The sequence below is a fragment of the Colossoma macropomum genome, unplaced genomic scaffold (assembly GCF_904425465.1).
Source record: "Colossoma macropomum unplaced genomic scaffold, Colossoma_macropomum, whole genome shotgun sequence".
Classification (NCBI taxonomy): domain Eukaryota; kingdom Metazoa; phylum Chordata; class Actinopteri; order Characiformes; family Serrasalmidae; genus Colossoma; species Colossoma macropomum.
The window spans coordinates 692,265-712,779 of NW_023495870.1; the positions used below are offsets into that span (position 1 = coordinate 692,265).

At 37.7% G+C, this 20,515-nt stretch overlaps 1 protein-coding gene across 3 annotated transcripts in view; it reads left to right on the forward strand.

The window, feature by feature from the left end:
• The window catches only part of prox1a (prospero homeobox 1a), a 33,606-nt gene extending 17,144 nt beyond the window's left edge, over positions 1–16,462 (forward strand). For all 3 annotated transcript variants that reach the window (XM_036563722.1, XM_036563723.1, XM_036563724.1), the window contains exon 5: positions 12,538–16,462. In XM_036563722.1, coding sequence (XP_036419615.1) covers positions 12,538–12,723 — 186 coding nt within the window. In that variant the 3' untranslated portion in view covers positions 12,724–16,462. The remainder of the gene's footprint in view (positions 1–12,537) is intronic.
• Positions 16,463–20,515: the final 4,053 nt, after the last annotated feature.

The window sequence follows — 20,515 nt, forward strand, 5'->3', positions numbered from 1 at the left end:
TACTGCCTTCACTTGCCACCGTCTATTGTCTGACATTCATCTCCCTTTACCCTTGTTCTGGGAGTGTATTATCCAGGCTGGCTCACGAGAAAAGGATGTTATCAATAAAGGCATAGAGAGCTGCCACTGCGCCTGCCACAGGGGGTGCCGGCCTCTGAGTCCGCTCGTGGCTCTCCCGCAGAGGGCTAGTTTTCCACACTTTTTCACCACACTGCTAGCCTGTGCTGTGCTATGCTAGCATGAGCATGAAGAAAGCTCTGGTTTCATTTCCTCTTCTTTCTGACCACTGACTGACCTACTGAAAGTTTCCGTCTCTGGGCAGCCTCACTCCCCATCTTGATGTCACTCACAGTGATGGACAGGTATGTTACAAAAATTGAAGAGAAGGCAGCTTCAGCAGGCAGTTGATGTCATTACTACCCACTGATAAGTAAGCACTTAAAAATGTTATGTAAGTACAGAATCTTGCTAGAGACACTAAATTGGTGCCCATTGTAGTGTTGAAGCCCATGCAGCTGGGATGGCAGCTATCACAATAAGTGTTCTGTAGTGACCTCTGGGCTTGTCATGTGATATAAAGAGTCACTCTGGTCAGATGATGCAAACTATTGTCTTTGAGAGCTCTCAGGTCACAGTAATCTTCCTTGCGCTAGCTGGATTTTAAAGTATGGTAGAATAGTACTTGGGCTTCATTTGTACAGGGAATTAGAATGTTTATTATAACATAACAAATATCCCTAACAAATATATCTAAACAGATCTTTTTCATTTGTATATCAGTGAGATTTATATACCCATCATTAATATCAGCAAATTGTTATATGCCAGTATGCCAATTTGATGAAGGTGAAGTTTCCATAAAGCACTGCAGCGCATTTAATGTAATGTTGCAATATAGGTAATATTGCTATGAAAAGCTATTAATCCTTGGAAGTCAAAATAATAATAATAATAATAATCATTGGTGATTACCAAAGCATCTGTGCACACATTTGTGTTCTTAAGTGAAAGAGGAGGTATTTCATAATAATATACATTTTGTGGAAGTTATTGTTGTGCATAAAGTTTTGATTTGCAAAGAAAAACCTTTATATTTTTGCCATGTTGAAACAAGCTGAAAAATCAGAAGCTGTCAACACAGAATGTAAATAAATGTAAATGTAATCCACTGAGTAACACAGTATGTAATTAAATGTGTAATCATGCAATTATATTTGATTCATGGAGCACAATGAAAGTAATAACCCTTGACATCTAAGGATTTGGGTACTTTTATTTTTGGATTACATAAGAAGTATCAGAATCATAGACTGGAAATGTGCTTTCCATCTTTCTTCTGGAGCTCATTTGTTAATGTTATGCTACATAGTTTGCTTTCATGCTTTTGGTCATGCTTAATAGTGAATGAAAATGAACTTCTGTCATATTAGCCCCTTTATTATCATACCTCACCTCAGAATAGCTTAATTGTCTTTGCTGCTGCTGGACTCACAGAGTTGTTCTCCTTAATCGCCCTCATATAAATGAATGAATTATCCTCTTTGTGCTGCATTGTAAATTAGTGGAGAGATTAAAATCAGTTAATTTAAAATATATAGGGTTTCAGCTAACAACATTTAAAATAGGAAATTCAAACTTTTAAATCTTCAGTGAATTTTCTTTCAGTATTTCCTGTCTTAGTAAATAACCATATCATTAAGTCAAGAGCCCTTTATTGTCATTCCATCTATGTACAAGTACACAGTGGAGTGAAATTACGTTCCTCCAAGGAACATGGTGCAACATTATTACATCATTAATTCACTTTTTTTGTGGAATTAAAAGTTGTCTAGCTGTTCAAATCTCTATTGATAAGGTTGTTTGTTGGACTTGTATGATCCCTCTCTAGCACTCTAGTGGGAACTGATCTCCCTCTTTGTGCTGGTTAATCATTAGCAAAGGTAATCTGGAGAACTACTGTTCCCCTCATGACTTTGACTGGGGGTTTTAAAAGACTGTATAATCACTGTTAATGCAGTATCACATTTGATCTGAGCATTAACTTCTATAAATTAAATGAACAGTACTGCTTAATAAATAAACAAATATTTTATTATATGAAAAAAGTCTGTTAAATAACAGAAAATTCTGTTAAATCACTTTATCCATGGAATGAATGTGTCATCATGTCATCATGTATGTCATCAGACATACCATTTTTACATTCTGCTCCTTTGACAAGTAATACCCATTAATCATCATCATTAGGGCTATCTAGCCACTGATAGCTAACATAAGCTAACTTTGGTAGCTAGCATCAATTCCATCAGGTGTCATGTTTAGGAGAAAATAACTTCTGAGCAACTGTAGCACATGCTTACTGTGATTATAATTATAAGCAAATTATAATTATAATCAAACTAACATCAAACCATGATGATACAAATTGAGAAACAAAGGGAAAGAATTACTATCTATCAACATTACACTAGCTAAGTAGCATTATGTCAGCTAACTGAATAACATTACAATAGCCGATGCTAGCGAACATTACATTAGCCTGTTTGCCTAAATTATGCTAGATAATATTTAAAGTTTTCAATATAGTATCTGCATGTCTAAATTAATACTGTCCCTAATGCCATCGTGTAGTTGCAATGTTATTAACATATTTGAGTGAATGAATTAACAATTCATGGTGAAAAAGTATGGTGCCTTCTCTCTCTTTTGAATGGCGACCCAACAGTGCATTAAATGTAAATTGTTAGAATTCTGTTCAGTTGTAATCAGAAGAACAACCCATATTTGGAGGTTATTCAATAAAAAATATGTAAATATTAATTTACCTCACAGACTGCAGGTTATTAGCATACAGCACATAAGTTGATTACTAACTTACTTGATAAACACAAAGAACTGTATGAATGTTTATGTTATTCAGTCTCAAGTCCTGATGATTAAACACTACAACCCAGGTATGTACTGCTTTCTTTTTTTATGTTCATTCAGTTTCCCAGTGATAACAGCAGTATATGCACAGAAAGACAAGGTGCTATAAACAGACTCACAGTTGTATTTTACAAAAAAGAAGCAGCCAAATAAGTGATTGCATGGTTGTGTGTGATACATTTAGGCTATACTGTATCTTCCAGGCAAAATAACTTATAAATGGTGACAAAGTTACACAGTCCAAGTCTTTCAGTTAATAGCCAAAGCCAACAACCGCACACACACAAAACACATCATTTACTTGGTCTTGTTTTGTATCAAATTATACTATATAATGTTTTCCCATGAACAAATGCACATTCTTCTTTCTTTAAGCCTTAGAAGTTGAGTGATTTCATTTTATTATGCTATTCAAATGTGTATACTATTCAAAGTGAGTTATGCAATTCATTAAATTTACATTTGATTTACATTCTGTATCTACAGATTCAAGTCTGCATGTTTGGCCTTTTTGAATTTGTTTCAACAAAGGACAAAATGGGACAAAACATTGTAAAATATTTTTTTTTCTTTCTAGAAAACAATACTGCATGCAAAAGAATAGACTTCTCAAAACAAACAATAAATAAAAAAAAAATCTAAATAAATTAATAAATTCTGCTAATGAACACAATATGGTATAAACTCAAAGTTTAGAAGCTACACTTCTGTAAACATTTTTGGTAACTGTAATTACTTTGATAGCTTAAGATCAGAATAATTCATTAAATATATTACCTAATTTTATCAGAATCGTTCCAAGGTGATATTGGAAGTTCCTTGATTAGGCATTATTTAGGTATTCCAGCTTACTTTGTAGAACATGAAAACATACTCACATCAGCTAAACTGAGTCCTAAAGCCAGAAGGGCATCACACTGCTCCTTCCCTAATGTGTGACATTATACAGCTGAATGTCTACTTCCTTTAATTGCCTCTCAGCGTTAAGTGCTTGCTACCATGAGCTGAGGTCTTGTTCTTGTCATGAAGGGCCTGGTGTCAGCTCATAAACAGGGCTGTTAATAGATGTTTGATGGCCTGCAAACCTGCTTAAAGCAGAGTTTTGGCATGGCTAAGACTGAGACATAGTTCATGTAAACCTGCCTCTGTAAAAGCAGATAGCCATGCAGGCCTACATGTTAAATGGCCCATTTATTTATTTATATATTTAAATTCAAAACTTTTTTCAACATAGAAAGTATATATTTAATATACAGTACAGTATATAATGTATATTAAACAGTATAAATAATGTATACAAAATAGGACCATTTGGACCATTTCTATTAGTCCTTTCATCCTGACAAACCTTTTTTAATGTAAAAGATTACAGGTGTTTTCAAAACGTGAAAAAATAAAATGTGAAAAAAAATGGAATTCCAAGTATCGATATAACATCAACAAGAAAAGTTTTGGCATGAGGCTAGGTCAGAAAAAAATGGAAGGGGTTTAAAAGTTTCCCTCCTGGGAGTTCTGTATATGGCTTATTTGGCTTTATGTCTATCCTTTCCCACATCACCTTGCATGCTGCCTGTTCAGTGATTATGTCATTATTTGCTTGTGGAGGGGGTTGAACACATCCATATCACTTGTCCATGCTTTTCTCCTGGCTCCACTCCCACCCCACTACCACCCCCATTCTCTCTCCCCTTTTCTCTTTCTCTCAGTCCCTCTCTCTCTCGCGTGCTCTCACTTCATCTCACTATCTCAGTGCCAGATCCTTTTTTTTCTGCCATACAAGAAAGAACTCCAAGCTGCCTCTATCCTCCTCTTGCCTGCTCCAGCTCCTTAGGCCATTCTGTCCTCCCTCTCCCCCCTCCCTTCTATCCAGATGTCCCTCTTTCCTTCTCTGCCCACCCCCACATCTCTTCTTTCATTGGACTGCAATGTGAGACAAATGACTTTATAACCTTTGGCCCAGCTAAGCTTGACCTTAGACCCTTCTCCCTCCTCTCCCTTACAAATTTATGTACACATATCACTGTGGGATTGTTTACTTTCATAAACATAGTTACATGTAAGTACATATGGCCAAATTTAATCAAAGTCAAGGTACTCATTAGAGGTCATTTTATATACAAACACTTACACATACTCACATGGATGAAAACATATACACTATGAAACATCCATCTTCATATAAGGGCACTTGCATAAAGTTTTGAAATATGAAAACTAGATTTTGTTAAGGCTGATGCCGAATCAGCAGCAGTAGAGTAGTGTGTCTAGCTGTGCCAGTGAAACTCTGCTTTTGACCTGGAGGCCACTGGAACGGTTTGTAGAGCTCCGTTGCAAAAGAGCAAGAGTGGTTTTTGAAAGAGAGGGAAAACGACAATCTGTTTTTCTCGCTGACACTTCCAGCCAAGAGTTTATCATACAGGAAGGGTTATACATGCTATCAAATAAGCCACAGGCACCTGGCACACTGTTTTTTGTTCAACAGGTTGTTGTTCTTTTGAAGTTAAACTCAAAACACAGACCCAAGATAGGCTCTGACTTATTTTTCACATTCATAGGAGAGAGAGAAAACTCTTGTCCACCCACCCTCTGGCCTTGAGAATTATTTGCTCACTGTCAACTCATTATCTCTTGAAATTACTCAGCCTGCCATGTTACTCCTATGTCAAATGCCTGCTTCAACTTTCAAAGCAAGGCTAAATATGTAGATTCTGCTGTGATGTATTTAAACAAAGGAGATGTAGTACAACAACACCTTGTTTTGTATGTGTGTGTGCGTATGTTTCATAGGTTTAAGTGGATTTTGGAGTGTTTTGACTAATTTTTTTATTATTTTTCACTGCAGCTATCAACTTATGTCCTATTGTGTCATTTTCTCTACAATAGGGAAGTCTTTCCCTGTCAGATTTATGGGAAGTTTTGAGGTAGCATCAGCATATGGAACATGATACAGTATGCAAACTAAGAGATAGGGCTCCTATTATTAAAATCTATCTGCCAGCACGGTGAAAAAAGAGCTGTCGATCTCAGAACAAGGAGAGGTTTATGGACACAGAGTCGTTGAGATTTTCTTTTCTTATTAATGTTAAATTAATTTGACTCCATATCCTTCATTGCAAATCACATACACTCTGCTAAAGAATAACAGCAGAATTAAATATGCTGCCAGTTTTATTTTCTCTCAGAATTCAGTCTCACAGGATTCTTACTGGACAACAGATGAATTTATCAGAGTTGACTTGATGGCTTTGCCTGAGCAAATATAAGCATTGAGATACAGCATACTTGAGTAAGGGCTGTCCAGCCAGGGGCAGCGATGAAAGGGAAAGCAGACTCTTCTTGTTTAATGATTAACTCTAGAGGAAACCAGGACTTTTTCTAAAGAGAAAACTCAGGGAGCATGGGAAAGAAAGAAAGAAAGAAAGAAAGAAAGAAAGAAAGAAAGAAAGAAAGAAAGAAAGAAAGAAAGAAAGAAAGAAAGAAAGAAAGAAAGAAAGAAAGAAAGAAAGAAAGAAAGAAAGAACAAGACAAGCAAACAAACAAACAAACAAAAAGATCCAGAGTGGGGTCCTTGCCTGTAGTCTTTTGTGGAGGGCTAATTTAGGATGTTTAAGCTTTTAGTTAGAGAGTCCTGCCTGCTTGTACTATTGAATGTCAAACAAAGAACAATGTTGATCATTTCGATTGAGCAATTTTTTGCACCTTTGTATTTTCTCTTTTGGATTTGAACTGGGCAGGATTAAGATTTTTCTGGTGTTACTTTGCCAACAATTGCCAAGATTGCTTGAATGATTGATGGCTAGCACTACTACACTTTAGCAAATGCTTGGGGTGGAAAATACTTTTTAGTGTAAAATGAAGTGAAAATACTGTGTAGTGTAGTTGTACTTTGATACTGGACTTGCGTATTTCTTTTGGAAAGAAGATGAGATTTTTTTCTCTCTTGCCATTCAGTCGAGTTACTATGCATTTTTTATTAAAATATTCAGTCAAATTCATGAAGTGTAAAATGAAACTGCCCACAATTATGCTCATTTGTCTTTGTGCAAGGACCAATCCTGCATATTAGTTGCTGCTCCACACTCATGGCCTGCATTACTGAGGAAGATGAGCAGGAGTGTAGTGTTGTAATAATGATGGAGGCAATGCAGTGGTTGTCACAATACCACGCTATGTATGCAATGAATACACTAAACTTCAAAAAAGCTTGCCATGACTTATATATGGATACTTTTGACTTTGACTCAAGCATAAATTTGCCTTCTTACTTCTGTAGAATTTTGACACAACTTTCACTTAAGTATAGTTTCTCTGTTCTTTTTCCAAGTGCTAATAGTGTTTGGATAGTTGGCCGATTTCCTATGTTACACATGTACCACAGTTACTGTAGTCGACACTGGTAGAATGTAAAAGTCCAAATTCTGCCAGAAAATAAAAGCTTTAAAAAATGGAAAACACCTGCTGCTGTGGGATTGTGCTGCTTGGGGGCTTTGTGGGCTGGAGGTTAGGGAACCACCCTTGTGACCGAAAGGTTGCTGGTTCGACCCCCTGAGCCAGTATGTGACTGAAGTGCCCTTGAGCAAGGCACCTAACCCCCAACTGCTCCCCGGGTGCTGTGGATAGGGCTGCCCACCGCTCTGGGCAAGTGTGCTCACTGTTCACTAGTGTATATGTGGTTTTTTACTGCATGGATGGGTTAGGTTGCAGAGGTGAAGTTTCACCATTGTGGGACTAATAAGAATATCTTAATCTTAAAAAGTCTATGCTGCTGTCAATCACTGTGCAGTGAAATGCCCACACGGTCCTGATAGGACAGAAAAGTTTTTCCTACATTAAGGTTGATTGGGATTGTTGTTTAGGGTCACATATTTATACATCTTTAAGAACACTGATATGGTTTTAATATTTTGACAGCCCCTTTAACGAACCACATCTTCATCTGAACCTCCCGTCCATGACACCACCTCGTCCATACGCAGACACACAGCTCCCCCTCCTTCCCTATGCAGTCCGTGGTTTGTGCGGCAGTTATCAGGAACTAAGGCACTCTTCAATCAATATTTACCCAACAAACAGAGGGATTTAGAGGGGGGGTAGTTTAGAGGGACCAAGCACACACACGCACAGCAGGGTGAACGAATTCTGGGTGAAGTGCTGGGGCCACTAGTCTCAACGCTCCTGCTGTGCTTTCTCTCCACCCTAACCCTCCCCCAGCCACTCAGCTTGTGTTTCTCAGTGGAGGGGCGATATAATATCCCTCTTTTCATAAGGTGGCCTCTGCGTCCTCTCATCACTGGCAGCCATGAAGCAGAGAGCGCCACACTGCGAGATCACACAGGAGCATAGGCGCTGGTGGCCCATTCCTGCATCGATGCACACTTAAACAAAAGCTTTATTTAGATAGTCACTGGTAATGATCATTTGCCTCTTCTGATAAGTTTTTATTCTGTGAACAAAAGAAACGCATTAGTAGTCTCTCAGGATTTATTGTGAATTTGACTTGATAATTTCAGGAATTTGTAGGGTCTGCCAGTGTTATTAATGATAGGCCACGAGCTATATATATTGTAACTGAATGAGAGACTGTACAATATCCTATTTGGTAATTGCCCTCCTAAATGCACTTGTAGCAGAACATTCTCAAGCACATGAGTCAATTCTGGTGGTTTTGAAGGGAACCTTACTTGAGTGGTACTTCTGAGAAGTCTTTAGATGCAATCTGTGACCCGTCAGGTTTTTTACTCTCATTTAATCTTTGCAAACGTTTTGAAATGCTCTTTTAATGAATTACAGAATTACAGAATTTTTAAGAAAAGATCATGCAGTGTGTCTGTATACACATTAAAAAAAATGACCAAATGGCAATTAATGGAAAAATGACATTGATGACATTTCCTGTGCAGCTACTATGCTGTTTTGTACTACTGCAATCTGCAAGTAGCCCCAAAAAGCACTGTTGTGCTGTTACCAAAACAAAATAAGGAATGCAAAATATAATACACATCCATTCACACTGTTGGACTACATTTAAAGTCAGAACAACAGTGGATCAAGTGACTACCAACATGGTCACTGGTCCCTGTTAAGGGCAATTAACCATGACTCTCTCTCTGAGGGTCTTGATAGTGACCTGTTTAAGCTGTGCTTTGTGTATTTTTCTTTTCAATTTGACCGAATCAGGAGTCATAAAGAGGACGTATGAAATATTGATGTGGAATTGTCTGCTGCACGATTCAGCTGTGTTTACTGTGAGGCAGAGGCTTATCCTACACAATGGCTATAACAAAAGCACAACAGCTGATCCGTGTGAGGCGAGGAGGTGACAAAACAGTTAAAGCATGCTGCTGGCTATGGGCAAGCAGTCAGCAGATGCAGACAAAAGGGTTTGTGACAAGAATAACTCTCTCTCTCCCTCTCTCTCTCTCTCTCTCTTTTCTTTCCCTCCATTTCCCTCTCCATCTCTCTCTCCTGCTCTCTCTCTCCCTCTCCCCCCCTTTTTTTTAAGGCGGGCAGTCAAGAGGATCCAAAATACCAATACCCTTTTCTCCTTGACATTGTCTTCTCTTCTGCAGTCAGCATTTTACTGCCCTTTTATAGTAAAAACAAAAAAAAAAGAAAAGCAGTAGAATTTCTCACTAGAACATTCTTAGCAATTCAGCGCTTTATATTTAGTGACTATGCAAAAGAGTTTAGCTAACTCCTTTAGCTAAATTTTAAGATACAGATAAGTTAATAGCAAGGCAATTTACAACTCTATTACACTGGATGAGGCTTGGCAACACACACACATTTTCTAAGCGCTTGGGCTTACAGTACAGCAATTAGCCTATTGTTTTCTTGTATAAAAGTAAGAAAAAAACTATTATTCACTACAGTCATGTTAATCTGAACATCCAATTGAATTGTCTTATAATACTTCTGGGAGATCCAGTCATGATATCACTTTTGTCAATCAAGATATTCTCTCTTCTCTATTAATAATTGCATAATTTACATGAAGTACAGACTAATCTCTCACTACAGCAACTATTTTTTTGCTGTCGCTTATATGACTTGGATGGCTAGAAAATACTTAGAACAGATCCAATCACTTACAAGAGTGTTTTTAATGAAGGGGAAAGTGTCATAAATAATAATGTGAGTAAAGAAAATACTGAAAATAGGACTGAAAACAGTGATAAATGGCAAATGCACTATTTAGAGACAAATTTGCCGTAAAGGTTTATACACCCACAAAACATAGCATTCTAAAAAGATTCCCAACAAGAGTACAAAGAAATTTAAGAAAGACTCTTCTCTCTCTCTGTCTCTCTATTTCTATCCATTTCAAGATTGTTCTGTTGTTTATCCTAAAGCTTTTAGTAATGAGGAGCTTTAAAAACAAAGAGGATGGGGTAGGTTGTCAGTTGGGTTGTAGGGGGTGCTTGGGTGGTGGGATATCTATAACCTTTGTAATCCCACTCCCTATCTTTTCCTTCTCTCTCTCTCTCTCTCTCTGCCTCCCCCCCTCTATTCCATGTGACATTCATTCATCAGCCAAGTGCGTTTGGCAAGCCCTTCGCCTACAAGCGCCGTCCCAGTGACCACTAACCTTGGTATGTCCTGACACTCATGATGAGTATCTGCAGGACACAGAAGGCAAGCAGGCTGCTATGTCAGGCCTTTATTGTGTACCGCCGAGGCTAGGGACAGTCAGCATAATCAAACAAATGACCCCTGAAGGCTGTGCCCCTTGGGAAGGGAGAAGGAGAAGGAGACAGAGCCCGAGCCAAAAGCACTTGGGCAGGTTCCCCCCTCCCCCTCCACTCTATGATCTTGCCCCAGGAGAAGGAGTAGGGAGGAAGGGAAAAAATATTGTACTGCACTGTACAAAAATGTTGCCCAATTGAGAGAGTTTGAATACAAGGATTACAAGAGAAGCGTGTTGTACATGTAACTGTATAAACACATTCAGCCCATCCGCAACGTACGACCTGTTACCTTTTTTATCTGATTTCTTCAATCAGATATTTATAGGTGCACTGTAAGTTAATGCTGCATCACCAGAAGTCAGGCAGTTGTTATGGTGGTGAAGCACCCAAAGCTGACCTACCAGCCAAGGCCTTCTAAAAGGGTATGCCTTTGATGACAGTATATTTAACACACTTAATGGAAAAAGAGGGCTGTGAATGGTTAGGGTCACATGGATGGCATGCTTTGTCCAGACAACTGCTCACCTGGCAGGATCTTTGAGGAGTGCTAGTCAGGCCATGATTGATGGGGCTGATGCTAAGCTAGGAGCTGACACTGCTCCACATGAGTGGGTCACATTGATAAGCCCAACCACTGGACTTTAACCCTGCAGAGCAGGACAAATACAGCATGGTGTCATACACTTTTAGCAGTATTCGAATGCCAGAGTGAATTGAGCAATTGTGTTTACCAGTCAGAAGAGTGCTGGGATATAGTTTTTGTCCATTATTCCTAAAAAATGTGAATTGTATGAACTGGTGGATTTTCACTTTAATTAAAGGCAGGGTTATATTTGGGCCTTATTTATCAAAGATGGGGTATGAAGGGTGCTAAACAGGAGTTTGTGAATTGTCAGTGCCCAAAGCCCAAAAAACTGATATGGGTATGGCCTTCTTGGGTGAAAAAAAGGCCAGGCACTTATTTTTATAGTAAATAATCAAATTGAAATCACAGTTGCAATAACTGTCTAAAAATTGCAATTAGATGTTTTCCCCAAATTATTCAACTGTAAGCTCTGAGCAGAGGATGTCTTCTGATTATGGAGCACAGAATTAGTATAGAGGGACCCTCTGCACTGCCTGGCATGAAGGGATTAGATAACTTTCTTTAATAAATAACGTATACTTTTGTGATACAAGTTCATTACAATATAAATAGACACTGAATCTAGGCTGCTAATAAGCAAGATAGCTGAAAATGACAGTGGCATGGAAAAATATCTTGAGATGGCCTGAGGAAGAAATTTTTAGAGGATCCACGACTCAGAAATGAACTCACTCACTTCTGGGTGGCATCAGATAATAAACTTTTAGTCAAAGGAGATGCGGTTGAATTGTTCATAAGGATTTTTTAAGCAATAAATGACATATTAGAAAAGCTTAAGAGATAAACTAGTGATCATTATTTCAAAATCTGCAAGAGTTCATATATATATATATATATATATATATATATATATATATATATATATATATATATATATATATATATGTGTGTGTATGTATACTTTCTATGGGCTTGTTAATGCATATGTTATGTATTTATGATTAATAATTAATTACCTCCTTTTTAGTGGGAGGTGTAGTAAATATTCAAATGAGTGTTCAGGTCAGCCCTAGCAGAGTGTGCTTCAGTTAGTGAAACAAAGAGGAATTAGCGTAGTGAAGCTGTTGGGAGATTTCACTGGGTCCCAGCAGTCTTGGCAGAGCAGTTCTGCCCCACTCAGGCGCTGCCAGGGAGGCTTTAGGCTCGGCAAGCGGCTACCTCTCTTGTCTTGTTCAACCTATACTGCAGCCCATTTTGCTTTTTTTGGTTAATCAGAGACCTGAGATTGAAACATAATACATTTATTAATGTCATTGTCTCCTTGTGTATCAGCAGGTTCCGGAGCGATTCCTGGAAGTGGCGCAGATCACGTTACGGGAGTTTTTCAATGCCATTGTGGCAGGCAAAGATGTTGATCCTTCCTGGAAGAAGGCCATATACAAGGTCATCTGCAAGCTGGACAGTGAGGTCCCAGAGATTTTCAAATCTCCCAATTGTCTGCAGGAGCTTCTGCATGAGTAGTAGTTGGTATTGCTTGCCACTTTACCATCCCCTTCCTCCCCAGGATCTGTATGAAGAATAAGGTAGCATTTCTATTTTGAAGCCCCAGCTACTGTTAGCTGTTCATTTTTTTGTGGTTTTTTTTTCTTTTTTGAGAAAAAAAAAGTCTATAAACTCTGATTGTTTTAACTGTGTTTAATCTTTACTCAGCCCTTTCCCTTTGCCTTTAAATGGGCATTATTATGTTTACCACAAGATGGTAAGTAATGAAACCCCAGAATTCTCTCTTTTATTTTTTATTTTTTGGTCAATTTGTTGAGGGTTTGTTTCATGCCAGGATGTTTGCAATGTGTGATTACAGTTTCTGAATAAGACTTAAATTTTTAGCTTGTATAGATGTAATTATTATTTATGATTAATATAATTATTACCATTAATGTTATTAATGCTTGCAAAAAAAGACCCGTGGTATTCTTGTTTCTCATGACAATGCTACATAAAATAAATTATTGTTTGAACAAAAAGATTAAGGGGCTATACCTTTTCTAGTAACATATATTTTTCAGTCTACCCGTTCTTCAGTGTTGGCTGAGGTCCAATGTTCTTGTGTTTTGTGTCCACTCTGATAGCACTGGCTCTAGGGAGGGAGGCCTACTCATAGGCTTTTTCCTTGACAGAACAGCCTCTCCTGTAACTAAGCAACATGGCTATTTCATACTGGGGCAAGCCAGTTCGGCACAAAAAAGATGGACGCCTTCCCACTGAGAAACCATTTTTGCTCATAAAAAGCATGTTGTCACAGTTGCTCACATTAACGCACACACAGAAACACACAATGCTCATGCATAAACTGATACAGAAGCACAAATACACACAAAGTCTAACACACTTTAAGGCCCATTATTACTGATGTTATCAACCTGCTACAGGAAAAAAAACTGAACTTGCTCTTTATTTTCTAATCATTCACTGAACATATTTTTTTGGTGAATTTAACGCACATGCTACTTTTTAGCATTTACAAGCATCAGATTTTTACGTATAAAGATATGGGAAGGGGTTTGGTCATTTACAGGCAATTGCTTACTCTGACTGAAATATAGGGGTGCATTTCAAACATATAAAACAGGCCATGTCCACAGTAGCATCAATTAAAAAAGCTACAAGAAGGTGCAAAAGAATTCCTTGTATATTTATGTATTCTGTGTATAATTGTATTTATATTGTTGACACGGTGAAAGTTTGGGTATCAAATATTTATAAAACTCTGGAGAGGAGGGTTCTCTTCTTGTTCTTCTTAAAATGACCATTCAAGAAAAGAGGGCCTTAATTCTAGCACATCAGTTTCTAGATCATAATAAAGGATGGCTCAAGAGGGCAAACGTCCAGACATGTGATCTGCCCTGGAAACCTTTGCATTGGGCAAATCCTGCTGATGAACTGAAACACAGGCATGCAGTTATTGTCATCACAAAGCCTTAAAACCTGCTGACTTCTAGATGAATGAGCACAAAAGAGGGCGAAGTGTTGTCATTCTGCTGCCAGACCTGGCACCATCCGCAGTCACTGGACACACACACAATGAGTGTAACAAAGTGCCAAGCTTTTCACTATGCATTGTGGAGGTGGAAAAAAAGTTCAAAACTGATAAAACTGTATAGCCCTCTATCAAAGTTTTGGCTGGTCCACATTGATTCATGGTCTCTTTTGCTTGTGCTGGCCTTTTACCTGTCACGGGCAAAGCAAACTTGTAAATTGTGATATTAAATAAAAATTTGACACCACCATACATGCACATACATACACACACTTGTATACACACATTTAAAAACAAAGCAAACAATAAACATGTAAATTGTGATATCAAATAAGAATTTGACACCACCATACATGCACACACATACACACACACATGTATACACACTTTTTAAAGCAATTTAAAAAACAGCAGTGCATGTTAAGTCCCTTTTTAATACATTGTGCCGTTATAACCCACTGTAGATACACTGAATCTTGTTTGATGACTGCCCTAAAGTGTGTTACTGACCCAACATGCTAATCATATAGCAAGTAGCAAAATCATCAGGAAATGCTTAAGTGTAATGTCTCACATAAGACTATTATTCCCACAAAAAATTAGTCTTGCATTTACTGAAAAAAATAACCATTTGCTGTCAGTGCCTAGAACTGTTAACACCAGCAAATGTTTTTTTTCGTAAAAGAAAAAATATATCAAAAGAATTCTGTATATGCCTTGTTGTATGTATATTGAAATGAGGAAAACGGTCAACAGCCTTCTTTTTAAAAGACATGCTCTTATTGCTTAGATAGTAAATAAGTGAATCTTTCATAAAATTGATGTATTTTGTTAAAGTAGGAAGATGAGAGCTTTTTTACCCTTTCATTTACTTAACTGTATGATTTTTATTGAAGCACCATGCAGAAGCTCTCAGTGCATCAGGAAAGTTTCTGGTTCTAGGTCATTAAAGTAGCACCAAAGCAATACTGCATCATGTGTGTGTGTGTAGTGTGTGGGTGGGTGTGTGTGTGTGTGTGTGCCCATGTGCACATAACTATATAGGCCCTATATAGTTTTTTTTAAATGACTATATACGTTTTTTAAATTTTTTTTTTTCACTGTAGACCAACAGTTTTTCACTGTTTAAGTTTTTACACTGGCATCATAGCATCATCATAGTTTTTGGAGTAATTTCTGCTACTGGAAGTGTCTGGGTTTTGATTGTGGGTTTGACATTCATGCATTCCTGCTATATTCCTGCTGTGTTTTAATGCATAAACATGCTCAATTAAAACATTTGCTTTTTCACTCTGATCTTTTTCACTTGGTCCAGCGAATTAGCTCTGCGGCCACAGCTAATTGTCAAGTTTATCTTGGGTTTGTTGCACTTTAACACCCAACTTCATTTTCATCAGAAGTCACAGATATATAACTGGAAACTGCTTTTAACAACAAAGAAAAAATAGATAGATAGAGAGAGAGAGAGAGAGAGAGAGAGAGAGAGAGAGAGAGAGAGAGAGAGCTGAAAATGAAAGATTTATGCATAGATTTGTTGCTATATTTATGAAATATTCCATTTCCAAAAGGGGTTGTAAACGTGTTTTGACATTTATGTAAATATAATACCACTGCCTTTCTATTATTTAGCAATATAATGTAAATAGTATTGTTACACTTTTTGTATGACAGACTTCTTCAATTCTAGTACAATATTTAAAGTTCATGTCCATTTTCTTTAATGTATTTTGAAAGATGCTCATGACTCTATTTGATATGTATACATAAACAGTCATGTTTACATTGTGGATTTTGCTGTCAGTTTTCCATTCAGAATTTTGGTAATTTATTGTTTTAATTTATCATAACTTATTTGGTGTACAATTCGTGAAGATGTACTTCAATATTATTTGGTAGAATTCAAAAACACAACAATGTCCTCTTCCAATTCCACAGAGGCAAAAAGTTATTGAAGTGTAAGTAGCCATTGTGATTTAATAAACAGTAGTTGCTTGAGGAACTTGATTTACTTTGTTTGGGTTGGAACGTGAAAAACGTTTGTGTTAGAGGTTTTTTCTTCTTCTTCTTTTTTTTTTTTTTAATTCTAACTGCTCGATCTCCTTTGCTTTGTACCCCGAACACAACACAGTAGTCAAATTGCCTTGTGTGCCTTCCATCTCCTTGGAACTGAATGTACGTGCAGTATATATGCAAGCTTGTGCAAAATAAAAACAAAGTTCTAGATGTGGCCTCTTTTGTGATCATTCAGAAGGTACCACACCAATTTTATATTGGCAGGGGCTCTTGAATCTCCTATAAAGAGAATGGCTGATGGTGTGTATAATATGTACTTAGAGTTCTTGTTTTCTTAATTCTACAACGTTCATCATTTTTTCAAACTCTCCTCATATAAATAGGATCCTGAAATTAAAAAAAGCAACTCAATAAATATCATCACCATTGTTCTCACTCAAATTGTCCAGATCAAGGGACTGCAGTAGAGGTTTTCTTTTATTGTTCCATAATATAATAGAATTAATACTGAAACGAGAGAAAGATTAATTCTGCCTAATAAACATAACAGTGTTTGGTCACATTTGCGAGCTAAAATGTATGCTCGGCAAAAGTGGGAGAAAAGAGTGGTGTGTGACTATTGTGGCAGCACGGTGCTGAGAGAAGTGAGGCAGCCACCGCTATAATTTATAGGCTGATACAAAGAGGCACTTTAGCTGCCCAAGCGCTCCAGCGACTCCACTGAACAGGAGGTAGGGTCACTCCCCCTTCTGCACCATAATGACAAGCGGAACTGTGCACCGCTCCCCTTCTGTTTGATTTCATCAGCGCGGCTTTGAAAGGCACATCTTAACAGCACAACAATAAAACAGCTGTGTTTGTGTTGGCCCGTTCATTGTTGAAAATTTTACCACCTCCCCCTCTCCTTTTTCCCTCCCTAAAGAGATAACACAAGAATAATGTTGCTCCCATGTTCTTACCGGTAAAAAAGGAGAGAAAAATCACTGTTATTAATTGCACTCAAAGCTGTGGGAATAAAGGCAAAGGCTGTGTGAAACATGTACGCCTTTGCAATAAAATATTAGATGTCTTTCAATAAGTCAAATGAATAAATTTGACAATGATGCTGTCTTGTTGTTCTAAACTGAACGCATTTTCAGATTGTTATATTGTGGGAAACTGATTTGTCCAAACTGAAATCTCACCTTGAATTGCTTTGCAGTACACAGACGGCAGCCTGTCACTACTCATGGCAAATCTGGGCCTTTTCTTTTTGATAATTATTTAAGGCCCAACTCAAGCATGTGTGACAGTGACTTTGTGAGAAGACAGTGACCTCATCGTTCCTCCTGGCATCATAGTCTATTACAGATGCTCCTACAGCTGTTTAGATTTAAATGCCACTGCTGCAGACAGAGGATAAAGCACCACAACCAAATCCTAGAGGAAAAAGCATTGCACAGACATGGCTAAATGTGCCGAATTGTTTCTTGGTGGTTGTTTCCTGTCACCTGTTATTTTTACCTCCTCTTTGGAATGAAGACAGAACCTCTGGGGCCACCTGAGTCCCCCTACTCCCTCCCCCTGAGCTTTAAGCAGACAGGCTCCTTGCAGTTGGGCTGAAGCAGCATCTTTGCATTACATGAACAGTCTGCTTCATAATCAAATACCATCTGTCGCTACATCTGAACCTGTTTTTAACATCTGTGCTTTCTGGTCTTAACAAAGCTTTAAAAACCAATTCACAACTTTCACAGTTCACTGGGCTAGATGTGTATATTTACTGCCTTTAATACATCTTTGTGCTACTTTTACGAGATGCCCTGCTCTCTTGTGACTAAGAGGTTGTTAGGGGAGCTGCTGGTGGGATGATATTGCCTTGCTCAAGTACCGATTGTCCTGCCATGAGTAGCCAAGTGCAGAGCGCCACTGCACACTGTGGCACAGAGGAGGGCATGAGAGAGAGAGCGAGAAAGAGAGAGCGCAAATGGGGGAAATGTTCAAAGCGAGTGAACACTTTTTGGCAAAAAACAGTTTTGTCCATTCTGCCTCCGATGAGGAGTCTCGAAGTTGATCATGCTTGAAGTCCTATTACTGAAAATGACATTGCAGACTGAATGGCAACCAGGGGGAGAATCAGTAGAATGGTGGTGGTGAAGCTGAAATGCATTGTGGGAGAATGGGGATGTGAAAGGTCTCTCAAAGGATGGATTCGGCAGCCACCTCACAAATGGCGAGGGCTCTGGCAAGTGTGTTCTGCCTCAACTTCAGGCCTATTCATAGGCAGATGTCAGTGGCTCAGGCTCCAAAAACATGATGTTGCATTTTATACAGGGACCAAAGGAGCCAAATAGGGCAAGGGCCAAAAAAAGTCCATATGATCACTATATTAAAGTCAACCTTTTTCCTTGTTACGTCATATGAAGCACATCATATTATTTTTGCTTTTCCAAAATCTTTGATTGAAATGAAATGCCTGCCTCAAAAACATCTTCTGATTTTTGATAACATACCATGCTTCAGAGGGTAAGAAAAATTAGATTAACTAATAATATCATTTTCTTTTATCACTCCTACCTATCCTTGAGAAAAACGCTCTGCTAGCTCAGGCATACATGATTCTGTGTTTCACTTGCATATCGTCTCTGTCCAAAGAAAAACGGGTATCTCCAAAATAGGAACTTTACAGGAGAGGGCAAAAACACACTTATGTTTCAATGTAAGTTAATGTAAAGAGATTTTATGTCAAGTGATTTTAGAGCATTTCTATTGGTCCATTCATCATAAAATAAAAATTGACAAAAATGGAGATACTTGGTTTTCTTTGGACAGCAGCGATATACTCCATGATACAGAAGGAAAAGGTGTTAGGATTTTGATTCACATAGACTTTAAAGATACACAAAGCAATTGTTTTATGATTTGCTTTCAAAAACAACTCAAGGACAACTGCCACAAAGGAAAACCTGAAATAGCATGAGAGTGCAACCTTGAGAAGAGCCAAAACTCAAAAGTAGAGCCCATCCTTTTCTGAAAAATTTAAATACATTAGGATGATGGGGTAGAGTGATCTTTGAGACAAGCCAGAAACCAATATTAAAAGTTTGGTAAAGGTCTAGGAAGAGATTTTGAGTGTGCAGCACTGAATACAGGATGTATAATGAACACATGGCAGGTTAGGAGATTACAACTTACCATGTGTTCTTCTTCAGGGAAGCGACAGCAGTTCATTAAATTAAATGAAGAGGTCCAAAAACAGACACAGCAGGACCACAGTAGGGTTACCACAGCATCAGACAAGACATCAGTGCAGTGGTGCTGGGTTGGACCAGGCAGAAGCAGGACCACACATACAGCTGAAAAGTAAGAAAGAAATCAAAGATATTGTTACATCTAATACCTAAAAAGAGAGAACCAGAAGGTAGTACTTGGTAATGTGGAAAAACATTATGTTAAATATAAGTTTGTAGTCATTGCAGCCTTGTAGGGTAAATATATATATATATATATATATATATATATATATATATATATATATATATATATATATATATATATATAAAATTTGTAGTTGATTTATTATATAAAACCTTATTCCATCTCCTCAATATGATAATTTTGTACCAAATTATCACAAGGAGAAAAGACACAGTGTGTCAGAAAAAGAAAAGACAAATCATCTAATATGTGATGTTAACAGGTATGTAAAGATGCTTGATTTTAAATTTGACATCTCATTAATCTACACTTTTGACTATTTGTTCTTTTTTCCTTCATGTCAACAGAGTAGCTCCAGCAGTGTATCAGATGACTTAGTGACACCTAGTGGCAGATTTATCGCTATGATCTCTCTGATCTATATAAGATCATGAAAAAGTCAATGCACCTTAAAGTCTCTGAGGGTTTAAGTATGCTGACATTCACATAGCCCTTGACAATCAGATACTGAGAATTACCGCAAGCATCTTCTTTTCATTTGGCTTTTGCTGCTCACTAGTATTATTATTATTTTTATTCTGTTTTTAATTTTCCAAAGGGACAATGAGGCATTCTAATGCATCAAAGCAAATAATTTATCATCGGATCTCCATTTCTATGTCTGAGGCTTGTGTTTGTCCTGGATATGCATATTCAACAAAATACGATTTCTCCACAAATGCTTTGTTAAAATGCAGAAAAAACAAACACCAGCATGTGCTTCTTACATAACAAAAAGGGTGATTTTCTCAAACTTTCAAAGTGTAATCAATATGTGTTCATAACCAAAAAGTTCTATTGTCCCTG